The sequence below is a fragment of the Canis lupus genome, chromosome 3 (genome assembly GCF_011100685.1).
Source record: "Canis lupus familiaris isolate Mischka breed German Shepherd chromosome 3, alternate assembly UU_Cfam_GSD_1.0, whole genome shotgun sequence".
In the NCBI taxonomy this organism is placed as follows: Eukaryota; Metazoa; Chordata; class Mammalia; order Carnivora; family Canidae; genus Canis; species Canis lupus.
This window is the reverse complement of record NC_049224.1, coordinates 65751069-65769419: the sequence shown is the minus strand read 5'-3', so window position 1 is coordinate 65769419 and position 18351 is coordinate 65751069. Positions and strand designations below refer to the sequence as shown.

Here is an 18351-nt window from a genome sequence, read left to right as displayed (position 1 = left end):
TGAATATATTCTGGCTGTCAAAGCAGTCATTATAGTGTATTTATGATGGTGTGATTTAATTCATTGATCACAGACTTTGGATAGAGTCCAGGGTTTGAATACTGGCTTTCTAGTTTATGCTGAGACTTTGTTTAGTAACTTCTGTGAACTTTAGTTTCCCATCTATGAAATGGGAATAACAATCTCAGGGTTTATTTTGAGAATTAAACGAGATAATGTTTGCAAAGTGCAGAGAACTTGTTACTTAGTATATGGGACTTGTGGTTATGTTAACCAAGGAATGAATATACCAATGATTCTGTGTAAATATAGTGCTCACACTAACTTAATTTACTCTAACTAGAAAGTTTACACAATGAACTTCAACAGGATAAATAAACTTTCATTAAACTGTTTTCTTTTGTTGGACAAGTAGTGTATTCAGAGTCACAGTCCTTAGCACATCCATGATTGTGGGAGTAGCCATGGAGGATGAAAATATCCTTCACAAAGGTATTTTTAAATCAGAGGGTGGACCAAGAAAGGAAAGTGGGAAGAAGGAAGAGCAGAGATAGTACTTACTTTAAAATACAGAATTATATAATTAGAATGGCTTGGCTCCTCTATTTCAACTAAAGCTTTGTGGAGAACAAATGGCAGTGAAGTTGGGGAACAAAGTCTAAAAACAAGGCCAGTGTAAAGTTCAACCATGTGAACTAATACTAAGTAAAAAACTATAGTGACAGAAAGGTGGTAATAAAGTCCAGGCCACCTGGGAGATTGTCAAAGTAGATAGGATTTTGGGATGAGAGAAAAATTGAATAAGCAAAGTGTCTAGTGATATGATTGGTTCATTTAACATTGGACTATTATATATTGAGTTGCCCACCACATGCCAGCTTATTCTAAGCATTGGGTTATCCATTAGGGTCTTGAAGGATGGTTAGAGGTTGAGTCGCCAAGAATCTTACCCTGGGGCCTGACTGTGCTCTCTAGGTTGAGGCCATATCTGGGCTAGACCTCATAATAGCCCAATAGGCCACATTCATGAATTCAGTGAATTAGAGTGCTTACCTACAGATTTTGACCAGAAAGGTACTAGAAATCACATTCCTGGACTTCTTCAGTCAACTTTTTTTTCTACCATGGAATTAAAAAAAAAAACAAAAAAAACCATGCCAATCGAGTAGCTGGTCTCTGAATTTTTTTTTTTTTTAAGATTTTATTTATTTATTCATGATAGTCACAGAGAGAGAGAGAGGCAGAGACACAGGCAGAGGGAGAAGCAGGCTCCATGCACCGGGAGCCCGATGTGGGATTCGATCCCGGGTCTCCAGGATCGCGCCCTGGGCCAAAGGCAGGCGCCAAACCGCTGCGCCACCCAGGGATCCCTGGTCTCTGAATTCTAAGTCTGTTTCTAAAACTTACGATGTTGAACTTGAGTTTACAAACTGAAAATGGTCATAATTTTTATCTTCATGATGTGATTTATAAAATAATGATGGGTTTAGGTAACAAATTATATGTTTATCCTGACTTCCTTAAATAATTTTCTTTGGGGACATTCTATGTGATAAAGATCGTTCACACTTCTATTTTAACTTCTAAAACAATTCAGTGGGAAAAAATGAATTTGTATTTATTTCTCATACTCTGTTAAGATCCATTTGAAGGAAGGGTACTGTATGAGACAGTTTGTTAGGTCATTCACAGATGTTGCTGCATGTGTAGGGCAATTCAGAAGTATATTGTAATCACAATAGAATACATCAGTTATGTGTGAGCAAAGAACTTAGGAGCCACAGTGCTTTTGCAACTTATACTTTTGGTTACAATAAATATTATTTTTAAAGATTTTATTGTTATAGAGAGAGAGAGAGAGAGAGAGAGAGGGAACATGAGCTAGGGGGAGGGGAGAGGGACAAGCAGAGACTCCGAGCTGAGCAGGAGCCCTGTGCAGGGCTCATCCCAGGACCCTGAGATCATGTCCTGAGCTGAAACCAAGAGTCAGACACTTAACCGACTGAGCTACCCAGGCACTCTGGGGTTGCACTAAATATTAAATTAATTGGTTTCATCAGTTGCGTAAAGCCTTCATAAATAACCTAAATATTACAAGTGTTTCATCACATAGTAGACACAAGAATATTTTATTTTAGGCAGTAGTTGAATCTTGTGGACAAATCAGTTTTTTCATTATGTGAGCCCTCTTAATAGCCTGCCACTCTAAGACCACATTACATATTTGATAAGGTAAGCTGTCCTGGATATTCTGAACTTTGTCTGGCAAGGGACTAGGAAAGAGAAAAGATAATGAAACTAGGACATCAAAATGTGTTTAGGTCAGTAAGGACAGTTTGATCCAAAGAGAAAAAAAAAAATTATTTTACTCATTTGGGATCATTGTTAAGGGGGAAGCAAGAATCAGGAAATTGGGTATATTTATAGGATAAGGAAGTATATTAAGGATTTAAGTAACTTTTGTGTAGACATCTACATTTTGAAGAGAGAAGTAGCCAAATGACAATAAAAAATAAGGGGAAATTTTCCTTGATCTGCTTTTAATTCTTGTAATTCAATATGTTCTTAACATATTATCTCTCTATGAAACATGAATTAAGTGATATCAATACCAAGCCAAGCCTTCACCTGTACTAAATAATTGTTAAATATTATTGATGAAAGAAATCATAGCATCTCAATACATAGACTTTTTAAGTCATTTTTTTTAGTATGCCACAGATTTATACTCACTGTTAACAATTGATGAAGTTGTATTACTTAACCAACAAGCATAACTAACATTATTAACTTTGGAAATCCATATTTGGTAATAAATTATACATCAGTGTTTTTTTTATGGTGGTCTAGCAATAGTTAACAGTATTTGGTACCACAGGCTAGATTATCTAGGTTTAAACCCAACTTTGCTATTTTCTGTGTGACCTTGGACAGTTTACCTAACTTCAATTTGACTCATGTTCTTTATGTCAAAAGGAGATAAAATGCTACCTGCCTCAGAGGAATGGTTTTGAGAAGTGAGGGAATTCATTCATGTAGAGTGTTTAGAACAGTTCCTATAAGTAAGTTAGCTGTGGCAGTGGGTTATGATGAACGGTGACAAAATGACTTTGAAAGAATACAAACGTGTCCTCTAAATAGATGATAGTGTTGGGGAATATAAAATTAAAAGAAGATGTAACCAATGTTTTCAAGTATTTAAAGGAAGTTATGTATAGTGACCAAAGAAGGTTTGTTTTATGTTACTGCAGGAAGCCAAACCAGAACCATTTGGAAGGAGCTATAATAGGAACAAAATTTGGGTCAAAAGCAAAATGACTCAGGCAGTGTTTCCAAAAGTGTGGTGTGCATGTCCCTTGTGGTACCCAAGATCACTTTTGGTGGTACACAAATACATATTAAAATAAATGCATGACTACTACAATTTAAGAACATTCCTTAGAAAACACAGAACTTGCAGAAATCTGTGATATTATTATTAGGCTATTACTAGGTGGTGGGCTTGAGTCTATTTAATAAAAAATAATATATAAATACTAGTATAATTGTTATGCAGATAAGGCAAATGTTGTAAAGCTTTCATGATTCTACCTTCCTGGTCAATTAATATTAGAGTTAAACTTTGAAATATTCCTTTAAGGGATAAACAGGGAACGAGGTGTAAAGGTCAGGAAGTTGGTTAGACTAGGTAAAACTGTGAAATACCTCTGACAAATCCTTAACTTTGAGCCTCTGTTAACTTAGAGAAAAAGAGGTATAATCCCACATCTATAGAACTCATGAAGTTGTATAGATTAAAAAAAAATTAACAATAAAAAAATGCCATAGAAGTATAACTGCAAGTAGGCTCCTGAACAGATCATGTTCCTCAATCTAACTAGAGTTGAATTGATGGGTAGAAAATGCCACTTTTGAATAATACTGTACAAGAGTCCAAATTTAACATCCGGAAGTACTTTAGGGAAGTCACATTATAATGGGTAGATTGTCTAAAAATCAAAAGTTAAGTGCTGTCTGAAGTTAGAATGACAGCTCAAATGTTTATATCTGTGAATGTATAAATCTTATATATTTTGTTATCAGTAGGAAAAAAAGCAGAGCCAGCTTGTTTTTTTGTGGTGAGGACCAATGCAAAATGATGTATCGTTCAAGTGTTTGTTTCTATTTGGATCATGTTGTGTTTCTCTCACCCCTCTCCTGAGGAAAACTAGATTATGTTTTTATTAGAATATACAGCTTTCAAAAGGAGAACAGACAGCAGAAGTATGGACTGATGCAAGCGGGTTTGAAATTTAAATTTGCTGTGATTAACCACATAACAGCCATGTTTGTAATCAAGAGCTTGCTCTACTTTTTGGGAGGAAAGAAGTTATGTTTATCTTTTAATTAAGAAAATTTACTCAGTAATGAAATTGTGTTTCTGAGGGCAGATATTCTAAATATACTGTATTAAGTCATGAAAATAGGAAACTTGAGTACATAATCAGTTCTTTTTTATGCTGATGGAAGTAAGTGGAGTAGATAACAGATTTATTTTGGATCTGGAAAAGGATTATGATTTGCGGGTATATTTCTCTGCCTAGTTTTGGCTTTTTAGAGCAAGAAATAAGAATTTCTTTAGTTTCACACCAAGAGAACTTTAACCTAAATATTTCCAGCTAATTTAGTATGTTTACCCGTCTCTTCCTCCAGCTGCAGTAATTCATATACCACAGCTGTAGCCAAGAGCCAATGCATAGGGGCATAACAATGCCAAAGAGAATGTCAGAATCTTCCTACTACTTTTTTATGGGTTAGAACCTAAATAAGACTATTGGTAACCCAGGACCAAATTGTAAAGTTACTTATATAGCAAAGGTCTTTTTCACAGGCTTATTATCTCCATGACAAAAATAAATGTATTTAAAAATATAGGGCAGCCCCAATGGCTCAGCAGTTTAGCGCCGCCTTCAGCCCAGGGCGTGACCCTGGAGACCCGGGATAGAGTCCCATGTTAGGCTCCCTGCATGGAGCCTGCTTCTCCCTCTGCCTGTGTCTCTGCCTGTGTCTCTGTCTCTCTCTCTGTGTGTGTGTCTTTCATGAATAAATAGAATCTTTGAAAATATATATATATAATCTAACGTGCATATTTACACACACACACACACACACACACATATATATTTATATATGTATGTCAAATAGCCAGTTCCTTACTTTTGAATGAGTTGTACTTTTTTATAATGTTTTATAAAACTTACATATCTGTAATTTAATATTCTAAGTACAGTTTTTATACAAGACTTTTTTTTTCTAAGTCATTTTCTAAATGAATTTGGAGGGGCATATTGTTTAAAGAAGTTTTCTTTAAAACATAATGAATAGTAATTTAATGATTTTCTTTTCTCACTGGGGGCTCTTGACAATTCTGAATCAGAGTTATAGAGGAAATTCTCATAAGAACACTGGTGGGAGGAATCCTTGGGTGGCGCAGCAGTTTGGCGCCTGTCTTTGGCCCAGGGCGCGATCCTGGAGACCCGGGATCGAATCCCACATCGGGCTTCCGGTGCATGGAGCCTGCTTCTCCCTCTGCCTGTGTCTCTGCCTCTCTCTCTTTCTCTCTCTGTGACTATCATAAATAAATAAAAATTTAAAAAAAAAAAAAAGAACACTGGTGGGAAAGTGAGTACACACACCGTTGTTTAGTGTGATGGTAGCAGATTGTTTATTTCCATGACAGGGGATAGGAAATGTGTCACATGGTTTAGCCTCATCTGCAGTCAGTTCTATTTTTGGTTATGTAGAGATTTGGAATTTGAGAGTTGTCCAAAAAATAAGCAGAATAGCTCTTTACAGGATTCTAAAATTCCTCAGGTATGAGATAGTTGGAGAAATTTTCTAAATAATGTGTTCAAGCCTAGGAATGAGATGAAACCTTAAGATGCTATGAACATTTGTACATATTTTGACTATTTTAGTATTGAATAGCCTCAGCAAAGAATATAACAGCTAAGAATATAAACTGGTTATGATGTCATTAATTTTCTCAGTAGGTCAAGAATTGTGTGCCATGTTATTACTTCATTATCATAGTTTGACTTTAAATTTGATGAGAATAGTTTTATTTGCTTTATAAATGATCCAGCCTTCTACACTCATGAATGAAATACCATAAAACAAACATATTGGATTAATACCATTTAGATCATGCCTATAGATAAGTAGGAAGCCTAATTCTAAGACTGGTGCTTTTGAGTGTTTGGAGGCCTATTGACCATCTCCACACTTAATACAACTATAAAGACTTCAGTGAATTGATTCTTTTGTAGTCTGTACTTGTTAGCTTTTAAAATTGGTATTAGATTTTCCATAGTTGATCTCCCATCTCTTTGTGACCCTGAATTTTTAAGTCTTTTATAATCTTCGAAGACTTCCATAGCAAAGTTCTAAATGTCACTTCCACTCCTACCCTTACCCTAAACTAAAAATAGGTCAGGTAGGTTATATGTAATATATACAGCTAATGTACATGTAAGCTGCCTATACACACAAACACACAGGTAAGCTTATATATAAACTAATGTACAGATCAGGCAATCAGCTAGGCTGAAGCAATTGGAGCTCCTGAAAAGATTAAATCTGCAGTAATTCTAGCTAAATAAAGACAATAGACAGATGGAAATGAAGGTTTGTTTTGGTTTTTTTTTATAAAAGATTCTGATGTAAGCCTGGTATTTATTGACTTATTTTTTAAAGTGTAAATGACTAAGGGTTGACAAGTTGTTTTTCCCACTGTTATTATAAAGGAATTTGACTGTATTCTCACCTGTGGAGACACCGTTCTTTACATTAAAGCCTTATGTTTTGTAAAACTTCTATAATAGAATGTATTTAATGATATGAAATGTTTTCTTTTGATCTTTCCTTTATACTTTGGGGGGGGACTATATTTTTGATGACTTTCAATATATATTTTGATTTGAGATTTATTCAGAAAGTAAGTTTCCCAGGCCTAAAAAAATTCATGAAACATGGGTTAAGATCTTGACTTTACTAGTCATTTTTTTCCTTTTGGTTTATTGTTTTGATTTCATCTATTAATTCCAGAGTAAAAATACTCAATGTATATTCAGATCTGTGGGGAAGAGTTATTTAAAAGTATGTTGTAGATTTGATGAAATTGATAGTTTCTCATGGAGAATAAATAACAGTATTATTTTCCCTAAAGAATTAAGTAAACTGCTAATGTAGATTGAAATGCCTTTCTGCTTTATACTTTTATAGTATTTGACATATGTGCTATTCTATGATTATACTAATAATAATTTGTGTCTGAATCCCTCTTATCCCAGAGACAGATATATAAACACTTAGATAAGGATTATAAAGTGTGCCAAAAGAATTGAAAGCATTGTTAGCTATATCGTTAGTCATTTCTTCAACTAAGCATCTTTGAACTTGAATTAATTTCTTTACCTTCTATCTAAGCTCTACAAGCTTCAGAGTATCAGTTTAACGTTGTTATATCTTTTCATTCTTCTATGTCTTCCAGTACCTTCTCCAAGGCTTGGTGTAATGTGAATTGGATTTGAATAGCTATTTGTTGGACTGTGTCTGCTGTATCACTCTTTATAATTAGGAAAATAAGGATTTAATTCAGGTTGTTTCCATTCATTATTTGGGAAGCTATTTAACTGTAAGGAGTTATATATTACTATCCTGATCAGATGAAAGAAATATTTATTCATGACTTTGAGCATGAATGAGAATAAATGGTTTATTTCCTATTAATTTTATTTTTTGTACAATTCAGAAGAATATAGATATATATCTTAGATATAGTAACAGTGCTTTGTAAATGATAAAAAACCATGCAGATATTATATGGCAACATTGTCCTAGTTCTTAAAGTAGCACTGATTATCACATGCCCACTTAGCTTTTCATATCACGAATATTTGTATGGGTGGGCTTGTTTTTAGTTCTGACATTTTACAATTTGTCCTTTGTTTACATGCAGCAAGGAGTTATGGGCGAAGACGAGGTAATTCATTTCTGTTTGCTATGGTATAACTGTTTTTAATTGGGTTTTACTGATCAATGCTGTAATTAGCCTAGATTTTTTTATGCACTATCTGAACACTCACAGAAAAGTTATATTTTGATTTGTGTACTTGTCAAAGTTCTGAATCCTAAATCTCTTAACCTTTAAAGCACATTTTCATACTAATATAGTTATTTAATAAATGTCTTCCTTTTAAACTGTTCAGATTTTAACTATTTAATTTTTATACCTTTTAAAATAAAGCTGCTATTTATAGTTTAAGAAATATGTCTAATAAAGACTAGTGAAGGTGACATGCAATATGATTTTTCTAGTCTCTAAATCTATAACTGATTATCTATGGTATATAATTTACAACTCTAATAAGCTCTTGTTAACACTGATCTATAGAAATGATGTTGCTAATATTTCCTCTGTGTCTTCTAAGAATATGCTTTCCTTCTCCCTCTCTCTACATCATGTCGGCACACTCACACACTTGTTCACACCCTCTCTCTCCCACACCAGTCTTCCCTTCTGAGTTCTTGACTATCCTTAGGTTATAAGATGCTGGCCTACTAAACCTCTTTGGATAGCAGCTGACATGTTCTGTGGCTTAAACTTGGCTTCTCTTTCTCATATGCAGACTGGGAAGGAGAAAAGTAGATGGGATGAGAAGCAAAACTAACTTTACACCACTAGATTATCCTCTAAGTGCACAATAATCATGATATTTAAATAGCTGTTTTAAGTACCAAATGAATAAAAAGGATTTTCCTTGACCCCTAAAATCTCCCTTGAACCATGAAGGATAGAGAGTTAATAATAGTGCCTTTTGATAAATTTTATAAATATGTGCCAGTGCTTCAGTTTCTTTTCATGTAGTCATAAGTATGTGCATTTTGAAAACAAATAAGCTAAAACTTTCTGCCACCACTGACGACCGAAATGAATATATATATATGTGTGTGTGTGTGTATATATATATATATATATATATATATATATATATATATATATTTCTAAGTAGTATTGCCAGTTTGTATGTCACATTGTCTGAATTTAACTTCATTTTTGGAATCTGGTTTCTTCAAATGCTTGACTGAATCTTTTGATTCTTTTAGTTCTCTGACTTAAATATAGAATATAGGAACTCAAAACTCCGAAAACTAAAGCTGAACAATCTTCTAAAGGTTGTTAGCAACTGAGAAAAGACGGGGAACAATTTAGAATTTTAGTACCTATTTTCACATCTATGGACTGTCCTATTTCAACTGTGCTATATTAATATGGAGCTTCAATTCTTTTGGAAAAACCTGCTTATCAACCTGTGATTTTTAGGTATTTTTGAAACTGTAGAGCAATTTAATTTAGGATCTTTTCCTTTTATACACTTTTCATCTTTTAACATTAGTAATTTATGTTTAATCTAATTTGGCTTACTCCAACATATGTATTATGATCTAGGAAGTTCTTAGCACGATATCAGAAAATCACATTGTTGTTTATCTTCTTTTATCTCAGTTTAATAATTACAGACTATGACTATGATATTATGAAAAAGCAAAATTTTTTCTTTTCAGATAGGAACTTACTACTCTTTATGGCTCTCAGAGGATAGAGATATATAAGATTTCCTCTACTTCAGAGCTGCCTGCCAGCTTTGGAAGAAAGAAGACTCTCATGTGGTTTTAAAGCTTCTGGAGAAGCTTTCTTTAGGACGAAACTGAGAGTTGTCACACTTACTTGGCTTAACATGGAGGGGTAATGCCTGAATTTTCCTCTCAAATTATATGGCATTAGTAATTTTTTAGTTGATCCTCTGTGAATAGTCAGATTCTGCTTTTAAAATTTCAATTTTGATGGCCAGATGAAAAGTATGCCCTTTAGAAATACCTATTGAGACATTTTATTTGAATTTGAAAGTACTTTGACACAGTAATAAAACATTAAAAAAAGAAAGAAAGAAACCCACACACATACCAAAGGAGTGACTCAGAAAGAACTAGAAGTAGCCTGGCTCTCTTCCTATTTTCTACTCATTTTTTCCCCTTTCTAGCTAGATACAGTATTATTATCACACTGATAACCTTTTAACTACCAAGATCCCCCTTGTATGGGCTTAGTATTTAACATTTTGTCCATCAAAGGAACTGCATTAATTTTATTCAATTATTTTTATTTTCTTAAAAAAAAAGTCTGATACATATCAAATCTGCTCATGTGGGATGTGTCACAATGAGTTGATATAATTCTTAACCAAAAATAGGACATAGCTCTTTATCAGTGCAATGGTAGGTGAACAGTATTTTATCTTTACAAGATTGACTTTGTAATCCAGTTTAGGAAGAACTGTTTGTTCTTACTTGATACCTTTGACTCACCTTTAAACCCAGGCACAGAGGAGATGTTTTCATTGAAAAGATTTCCCACTTGACTGCAGTCAAACCAAATTACCACCAAATGACTTTTATATATTTTAATTTCCTTAATAATGTCAAGAACTGTAAATCAAGCTGGTTGTAGATATTAATATATGAAATATATCTTATGAATATTCAAAATTAATTATACTGGAAGTAATTAAGAAAGAGCAAATATTTCTTTCCCTGTTTTTCAATTGGGACCTGTCCCAACTCCTGTGTATCTCTATATTCTGGGGGCCAGGATTAGGAAGGAGAAAGAGTCTCTTATGGGGAGCTGACTTTCACATATGGAAAACTGTCTTTAAAAAAAAAAGATTTTATTTATTTATTCATGAGTGACACAGAAAGAGAGGGAGAGACAAAGGCAGAGAGAGAAGCAGTCTCCATGCAGGGAGCCTGATGTAGGACTCCATCCCAGGACTCCAGGACCACGCCCTGGGCCAAAGGCAGCCGCTCAACTGCTGAGCCACCCAGGTGTCCTGGAAAACTGTCTTTTGTATTTATTGTCTGTCCAACATTTCTTCTAAGAGTGAACATACTGGTCTGGGGTTGAAGTAGGGTGGGAGTGTAAAGGGAGATGTGAAATGTAATTTAAGTTTTGTCTCTCCACTTCAAATATTTTTATATTGCAATCTGTCCCTATTTAGTAAAGGATTAAAGGGCTACTGTGCTCCCAAAGGAACAAAAATATATAGGATATTTTAAATAATGGAAATAAAGCCTATTTTCGTTAATAGGGCTAAACCTCACAATGCAGTCTGTTCTAGCAGGTAATCCCAAAGCTTGAGTTAGTGGATTGTATATGGAATGAAACAGGAGAAATGACCTTAAAAGAGAATGACATTTTGGAAGTTTATGGAGAAGTTGGATTTATTTATACTATGTAGCCATTCAGATTTATGCACCATAATAAACAAGAAATTATTAATAATACAGTATACCAAAAAAATAAAAAAATAAAAAAATAAAAAATAAAAAAAAAATAATACAGTATACCATCTATTGCTATCATATCCTTTTATGGTATATTCAAGGCTGAAATTCTTCATCTTTGATAAATACTTTTGATAACTATAAGAGAATGAGCAGAATCTCCCAAGCATGAAAAAAAGCCAGAGACAGAGGTCAACAAACTGTGGCCAACAAGCCAAACTTCCTATTTTTATAAACAAATTTTTATATTAGAACACAGCAATGCCCATTCACTTTTTGTCTGGTTGCTTGGGAGCTACAGTGATGGTAGAGTTGAGTAGTTACAATAGTACATATAACAGTGTGGACTACAAAGTCTAAAAAATTTATTATCTGGCCCTTTACAGAAAAGATTGCTTACCCCTTCTCGAAGAGGCTGACTCTACCTACTCTGCACCTATACCAATTTCTAAAAGAAATAAAGTTGTAGTGAACTTGAAATATATCTAGAAATTAATTTACAAAGACATTACTAGGCTCTAATTGATTATTAGAATTAAATATATTATCCATCCTCCATGAGATGAACCTATTATTGGCGCAAAATCTATTCATAAGAGACAGAGAGAGAGAGGCAGAGACACAGGCAGAGGGAGAAGCAGGCTCCATGCAGGGAGCCTGACTTAGGATCCCAGGTCTCCAGGATCACAGCCCCAGGCCGAAGGCAGGAGCTCAACCACAGAGCCACCCAGGCGTCCCCTGGGGCAAAATCTTTCTAGGTGATAAGGGTACCTTAGAGCTTCTTCCTTAATTCTTTGGAAAAGTATCCCTTTTCAGTGATTCTATCTGATTAAACAGATGATGCTTAAGAGAGTTTAGTCTTGGATCTACCTCTTGTTTTGATAGTTTTTTTTATCCTTTCATATTAAATAAAAACCATGCTATCATATTGGTAGATTTTCTACTCCAGTAGAGTGACTGCTAGAATCTTAGAAGAGGGGAAGAATATTGATATCCTTAATTTATATGGTTTAGAACATCTAGTAAATGAAAGTAAAGGATAACACATTTGAGATCAAAGAACTATGCTTAGATTCAAATTGTAAATTGCCTCATTTTTGTACAAATGTTTTTCTTTTCTTTTCCTACCTCCCCTTTTGATATGTTGAAAAATTTCTTTAATCTGGTCTTCTGAAATAAAATCAAAATCTGAAAAAGTCAGTATAGCTTTGGTTTGGGCGTATTAATATAGCCACCAAAGTAAAGTTAATAATTGCTTACAACCCTTCTTAATGTAGGCATGTGTGCAGTATGTACCTGCCCACACCAACACACCCAGGTGTTGGGGGCACCTGTCCATCTTGGTCACACAAGCAACCCAGTCGTAATTTAGACTCTTGCCCTGTCTTTGGTATAGGAAGCTCATCATGTAGCTTTTATTATTTAATGGAGTAAACATTTTTTATGGGGATATAGAGAAGTCTCAAGCATTCTCCAGTCCTTTTTATTAAAATATTTTGAAGTGAGTAATTTGAATCCTAATTATCCATAACAAATGAGGCTCATGTTTGTCGTAGTAACTATGCTTTATAGGTAGAAGATAATTTATAGGCAGAAGTATTATCCCTCCTTTATAGGTAGAAGGCAATACTGAAGCAAAAGTTACAGGCACTTTCAAAAGGCCAGATGAAGGTAAAATAAAACTGGAGACATCATTAGCTATGTGCTCAAAAGACCTACTTACAAATAAAAGTAAAATACCTTACAGTAAGTTACTTGTCACCTAAAATGTACAATAAAAACTATAAAGGTAAAATAGTAGTTACTCTAATCTTGGTTATAACTAATCTCATATTGCATTGTATTAATTTTCATGTTCATGTATATGCATGTGTTACATATGTATGTATGTTTACACGTACATAGTACAAACAAATATGGGTGTATATACATTTTAAGTTAGAATCACTTAAGTAGGATTCCTTTTAACAGTTCATCCTTGTTACCTTGTAGTATGGTCAAGAATTTTGAGTCAAGATTTTCATAACAATAGCTAGAGAATATAAATGAGGTGTTTAATGTCAAGATCAAATGATAATTTCAAAAATAGGGAAAAAGTTAACCCTTCAAACAATGCAACTGTAATTATAGTTTAAAATTTTTTTGACTGGGGATGCCTGGGTAGCTCAGCGGTTGAGCGCCTGCCTTTGGCTCAGGGCATGATTCCGGAGTCCTGGGATCGAGTCCCACATCTGGCTCCCTGCTTGGAGCCGGCTCCTCCCTCTGCCTAGGTTTCTGCTTCTTTGTGTGTATGTGTCTCATGAATAAATAAATAAAATATTTTTAAAAAATAAATTCTTTTGACTGTAGGGTTTTTAATCAATATCCTTTTTCATTGCTGGTTTAAACAGCATGGAAATCTCATCTTTTGAGATTATCTGGAGGAAAATAAAACAGTTTTAACTATTATGGTAAGAACCTTAGGAACAACCATATCTGGTTCTTCTTTTAAAAGAAGAAAAAAAAGAAAACATTTGAAAATTTCATAAATAATTGCTTTTTTAGATACTTTTAAAAACTTCAGTCTCAAAGGAAAGTTGTAAGATTGTATAGAAGGGAAATTATGTCTCAGTAGTTATTTCTTTTTTATTGGTAAATAGAATCATTGTGTAAATATACCACAATTTGTCCATTTCCCAAATATTGACAGGCTTTTGAGTTTTCCATTTGGGACCTGTTATAAATAAAACTACCATAAACATTTTTATACTCGTTTTCATGTTTGTGTGTACATAGCACTCATTTCTCTTAGATGTATAACTAAGAGTGAAATTGCTAGTTCATAGAGTAAATGTACATTTAACTTTATTAGAAACTACCAACTAGTTTGCTAGTTTTATACTCCAGTAGAGTATAAGATTTTGTATTGTTAGCTTTTTAATTTTACAGATTCTGATAGGTATTGGAAGTGACATCTCAATTATATGCTTATAACCCATCCATTGTATTAAGTTTCAGTACAAGTCTTTTGCCCATTTCACTTAAGAGAGTTCTTTACTAGGATTATGTCCTATTTTCTAGTGGTTGCCTTTTCACTTTTACTATCTTTTGATAAGCAGCAAAATATTTAATTTTGATAGAAGTCCAGTTGTTTTCATTTATCATTAGTGCCTTTTGGTCCTAACAAATTACTGCCTATCCCCAAATATCATGAAGAAATTCTAGAAACTTTGTTGTTTTATCTTTCACATTTAAGTCTTGAATTCATTTTTAGTTTGGTGTGAGAATAGGGATCAAGATTCCTTTTTTTTTTCTCCCTCCAGCTGGATATCCATTGGTTCATAACCTTGAAAAACATCAAGTGACTGTAAATGTGTGGGTCTGTTCCTGGACTCTGTTTTGTTCCAGTTAGCTATTTGCCTGTCTTAACATCAGTGTTACATTCTTAATAATCATAGCTAACTACTAGTAAGTCTTGAAATCTGATCGTATAATCAATCCTCTGACTTTATTCTCTTGTATGAACTATCTTGAATCCTTTGATTTATCATAAATTTCACAAGAACCTGAAAATATATCCTAGTTTCAGATCAAAAGAGAGAGAGAGAGAGAGAGAGAGAAAGGTAATTTAATTTTGGTTGAAAACTGTTGTTAATTAAGTATTTTAGTCCAAGTTATTTAAAATCAAATTTTACTTCTGTCAACATATATAATTTTACCTTTATTAAGGTAAAATTGCCACTTATTTTCATGCACTAAATATATGTGTGTATCATTCTTAGCATGTTTAAAGTGTACTACACATGAAAGATGTCATTATTTAGTGGTTCTCCTTTTAGAGTCATATATTACCTTAGATTATAGGAAAAGATAATTGGCAAGATAAAAAGTGATATTTTTGTTGATACATACTCAGTTAACTCTTCTTTTAAAAGAGTAATTAATTCCATAGCTTAAACATAGATTAGAGATTTTTGATAATTATTAACTATAATCTATTTGTTATAGTTAAAACTGTATTATAGTTACTAATATAGAATCATTGTTAAAATGTAGCTATATTATGAATATGCTTACAGTATTATAATTAACACAGAAAGTTTAAACCCTTTTTGGATCACCTCTCTTACGTAGTGATTTCCTTTGTCACTGCATTTAGTATTTCTATTTAGATCCTAAGTATTTATGATCCAAATTTTTTCCTCAAGATAAAATATTATATTCATGGGACTGCTAAATTCATATGTGTGTTAGGGCACTTTGGAGTGAAATAATTTCCAATGTTTTGACATGCCTGAAATAAGTATAAAATTTGGATTTGTAATTTTTCTATTAAAAACTAGTTGATATGCATGTTTTCTGCCTCATCGTATTCCTTTTAAAATAATTATTTAAAGTCCAACCTTAGAAATTGAACCAGTTATTCACAATATTATTTGTAATGGATCTTGATGAGGTTTGTTTTCTTAGATGAAATGGTTAGATAAAATATTTTTGAAGGGCTTTCTTTCTAATGATTACACAGACTATTGACCTTTGTTTTACATTGGTCCTTATTTCTGATAACAAAGGTATTGGAAAGGTTAAATTAGTATTCACAAAGTTACTCAGTGAACATGGACATCTTTCAAAGCATCTTACTTAAATTGAATTTGAATCTGTACAATAATTCCTTATTCCTATATAAACATGATCTTCCTCCCTGTTTTTGGTGTTAGAAACTTCAAATTCTTATTTCCAGCATCCAGCTAGCTACAGTTCACATATAGCCCCCTTCCTTCTCATTCCAACCTCAGTTCTCTGCAGGCCATCACATTCCACATTGTCTTTATTTATATCACCTGTATCATTATTTGTCATATTTTTCAAGATGATATATTAATAATATTTTAATTTGAATATTGTATATGTTAAGGCAACATACTTTGGATTCTGTGCATCATCCCATCTAAAAAACCAACAAACCTTTCATTCTATCTAGAAAGAAAAACAATTTGTCTACCTTCTTACTTTCTTTTCCCTTCTCTAATAAACTTCTAAAGAATCATCTTTTGATGTCTTTACTTTATAAAACTATGTGCAGCATGACTCTCCTCCAACTTTACTAAAATCGCTTACCTTTGAAGATCATGCATGTCCTCAAACAGTTGTCATTTTTTAAAATGATTATCTTAACATTTCACACCATTACTTCATGGCTTTTTTTTTTTTTTGACTTTTATCACATTTTTCTTTGGCACTCTGTTAAAATAGTATTTTGGCTTCTCTTGTACTTTTCTTACCACTCCTGTCTTGAGCTTCTTGAATGTTCTGTTACTTCCTTGTAAGCTTCTCAAGGAACTACCTTATCATTTCTCTCTGGAATTGTCATCAGTGATATGACAAAGAACCTTCAACTGTCTCCTCTGTAAAGTTCACCTTCTTCTCAAAAATGTGGCTTATTTCCTTTCTCCACTCCATTTGCAACCTCCCACCTTACATTTAGTTCTGAACACCCTCTCAGCCCCATGCAGTTTCATATTTCTACCCTTCCTTTTTTTTTTCTTTCAAGGTTTTACTTAAATTTCTGTTTCTTAATATCCAGTGTAATACTGGTTTTCATGTGCAGAACTTAGGGATTCATCACTTCTATATGACACCTGGTGTTCATGACAAGTACCCTCCTTAATCCCCATCACCTATTTAACCCATCCTTCTGTCCACCTCTCCTCCATCGACCTTCAGTTCTCTGTAGTTAAGATTCTGTTTCCTGGTTTGCCACTCTTAATTCCCCCCATGTTTATCTGTTTTTTTTTCTTAAATTCCACATATGAGTGAAATCATATGGTATTTGTTCTTGTCTGACTGACTTATTTCACTTAGCATAATGCTTTCTAGCTCCATCCACATTGTTGCAAATGTCAAGATTCCATTCTTTTTGATGGCTTAATACTCCATTGTGTATATACATGGAATATATATACTATATATATTGTATACATACACACACACACACACACACACACACACACACAATGGCTTCTTTATCCATTCATCAGTCGATGGTTATTTGGGTCTTTCCATGATTTGGCTATTGTTGATAATTTTGATATAAACAGTTGCTTCATGTATCCCTTTGAATAAGTGTTTTTGTATCCTTTGGGTAAATACCTAATAGTGCGATTGCTGAATCATTTAATTTTTAGAGGACTATCCATACTGTTTTCCAGAGTGGCTGCACCAATTTGCATTTCCACCAACAGTGTAAGAAAGTTCCCCTTTCTCCACATCCTCACCAATACCTGTTGTTTCTTGAGTTGTTCATTTTAGCTGTTCTGACTGATGTGAGATGATATCTCATTTTAGTTTTGATTTGCATTTCTCTGATAATAAATGATGTTGAGTAACTTTTCATGCATCTGTTAGCCAGCTATATGTCTTCTTTGGGAAAAGTCTATTTTGAGTCTTCTGCCCATTTTTTAACTCGATGGTGTTTTGCATGTTTTATAAGTTCTTTACATATTTTGGATACTAACGCTTTATCAAATATGTCCATGTCATTCGCAAATATCTTCTCCCATCCCAAATGTTGCCTGTGCATTTTGTTGTTTCCATATCTACCCTTTCTTAATACCAGGTTGTGATCTTTATTGTTCTTATATTTAATTAATGATTCTTATTATTCATCTTCTGACACTTGCTTTTAGTTCTTCCTTTCCATTGTTTTTGTTTTGTTTCCCAGGTATCTACTCTTTACCACTATAGTTACCTCCCTGTCCATCCTTCTTGGTCTGCTCACTTCTAATCACTTTAGCCACATTTGCTATCAGTCTTTCTAAAGCAGCAGTAAAGTTATCTTGCTTTAGCTCCTGTATCCACTTTTATTTGTTGTAATCACCTACTCAATAAAACCTCTCCTTTAGCCTGGCATTCAGGTCTAAGCATTCTGACTAGCCTCAGAGCTGTTACTTGCACTCTCCTTATTTCCAACATGTAGTAGTCTACTTTGAC

The 18351-nt window shown here is 33.6% G+C and overlaps 1 protein-coding gene across 20 annotated transcripts in view; it reads left to right on the top strand.

The window, feature by feature from the left end:
- Positions 1 to 18351, top strand: part of CPEB2 (cytoplasmic polyadenylation element binding protein 2) — a 68423-nt gene that overhangs the window by 30832 nt on the left and 19240 nt on the right. For 12 of the 20 annotated variants that reach the window (XM_038533355.1, XM_038533352.1, XM_038533350.1 and 9 more), the window contains one exon: positions 8000 to 8023. The exons of the other annotated variants lie outside the window; for them this stretch is intronic. In XM_038533355.1, coding sequence (XP_038389283.1) covers positions 8000 to 8023 — 24 coding nt within the window. The remainder of the gene's footprint in view (positions 1 to 7999; positions 8024 to 18351) is intronic. 20 annotated transcript variants of the gene reach the window in all.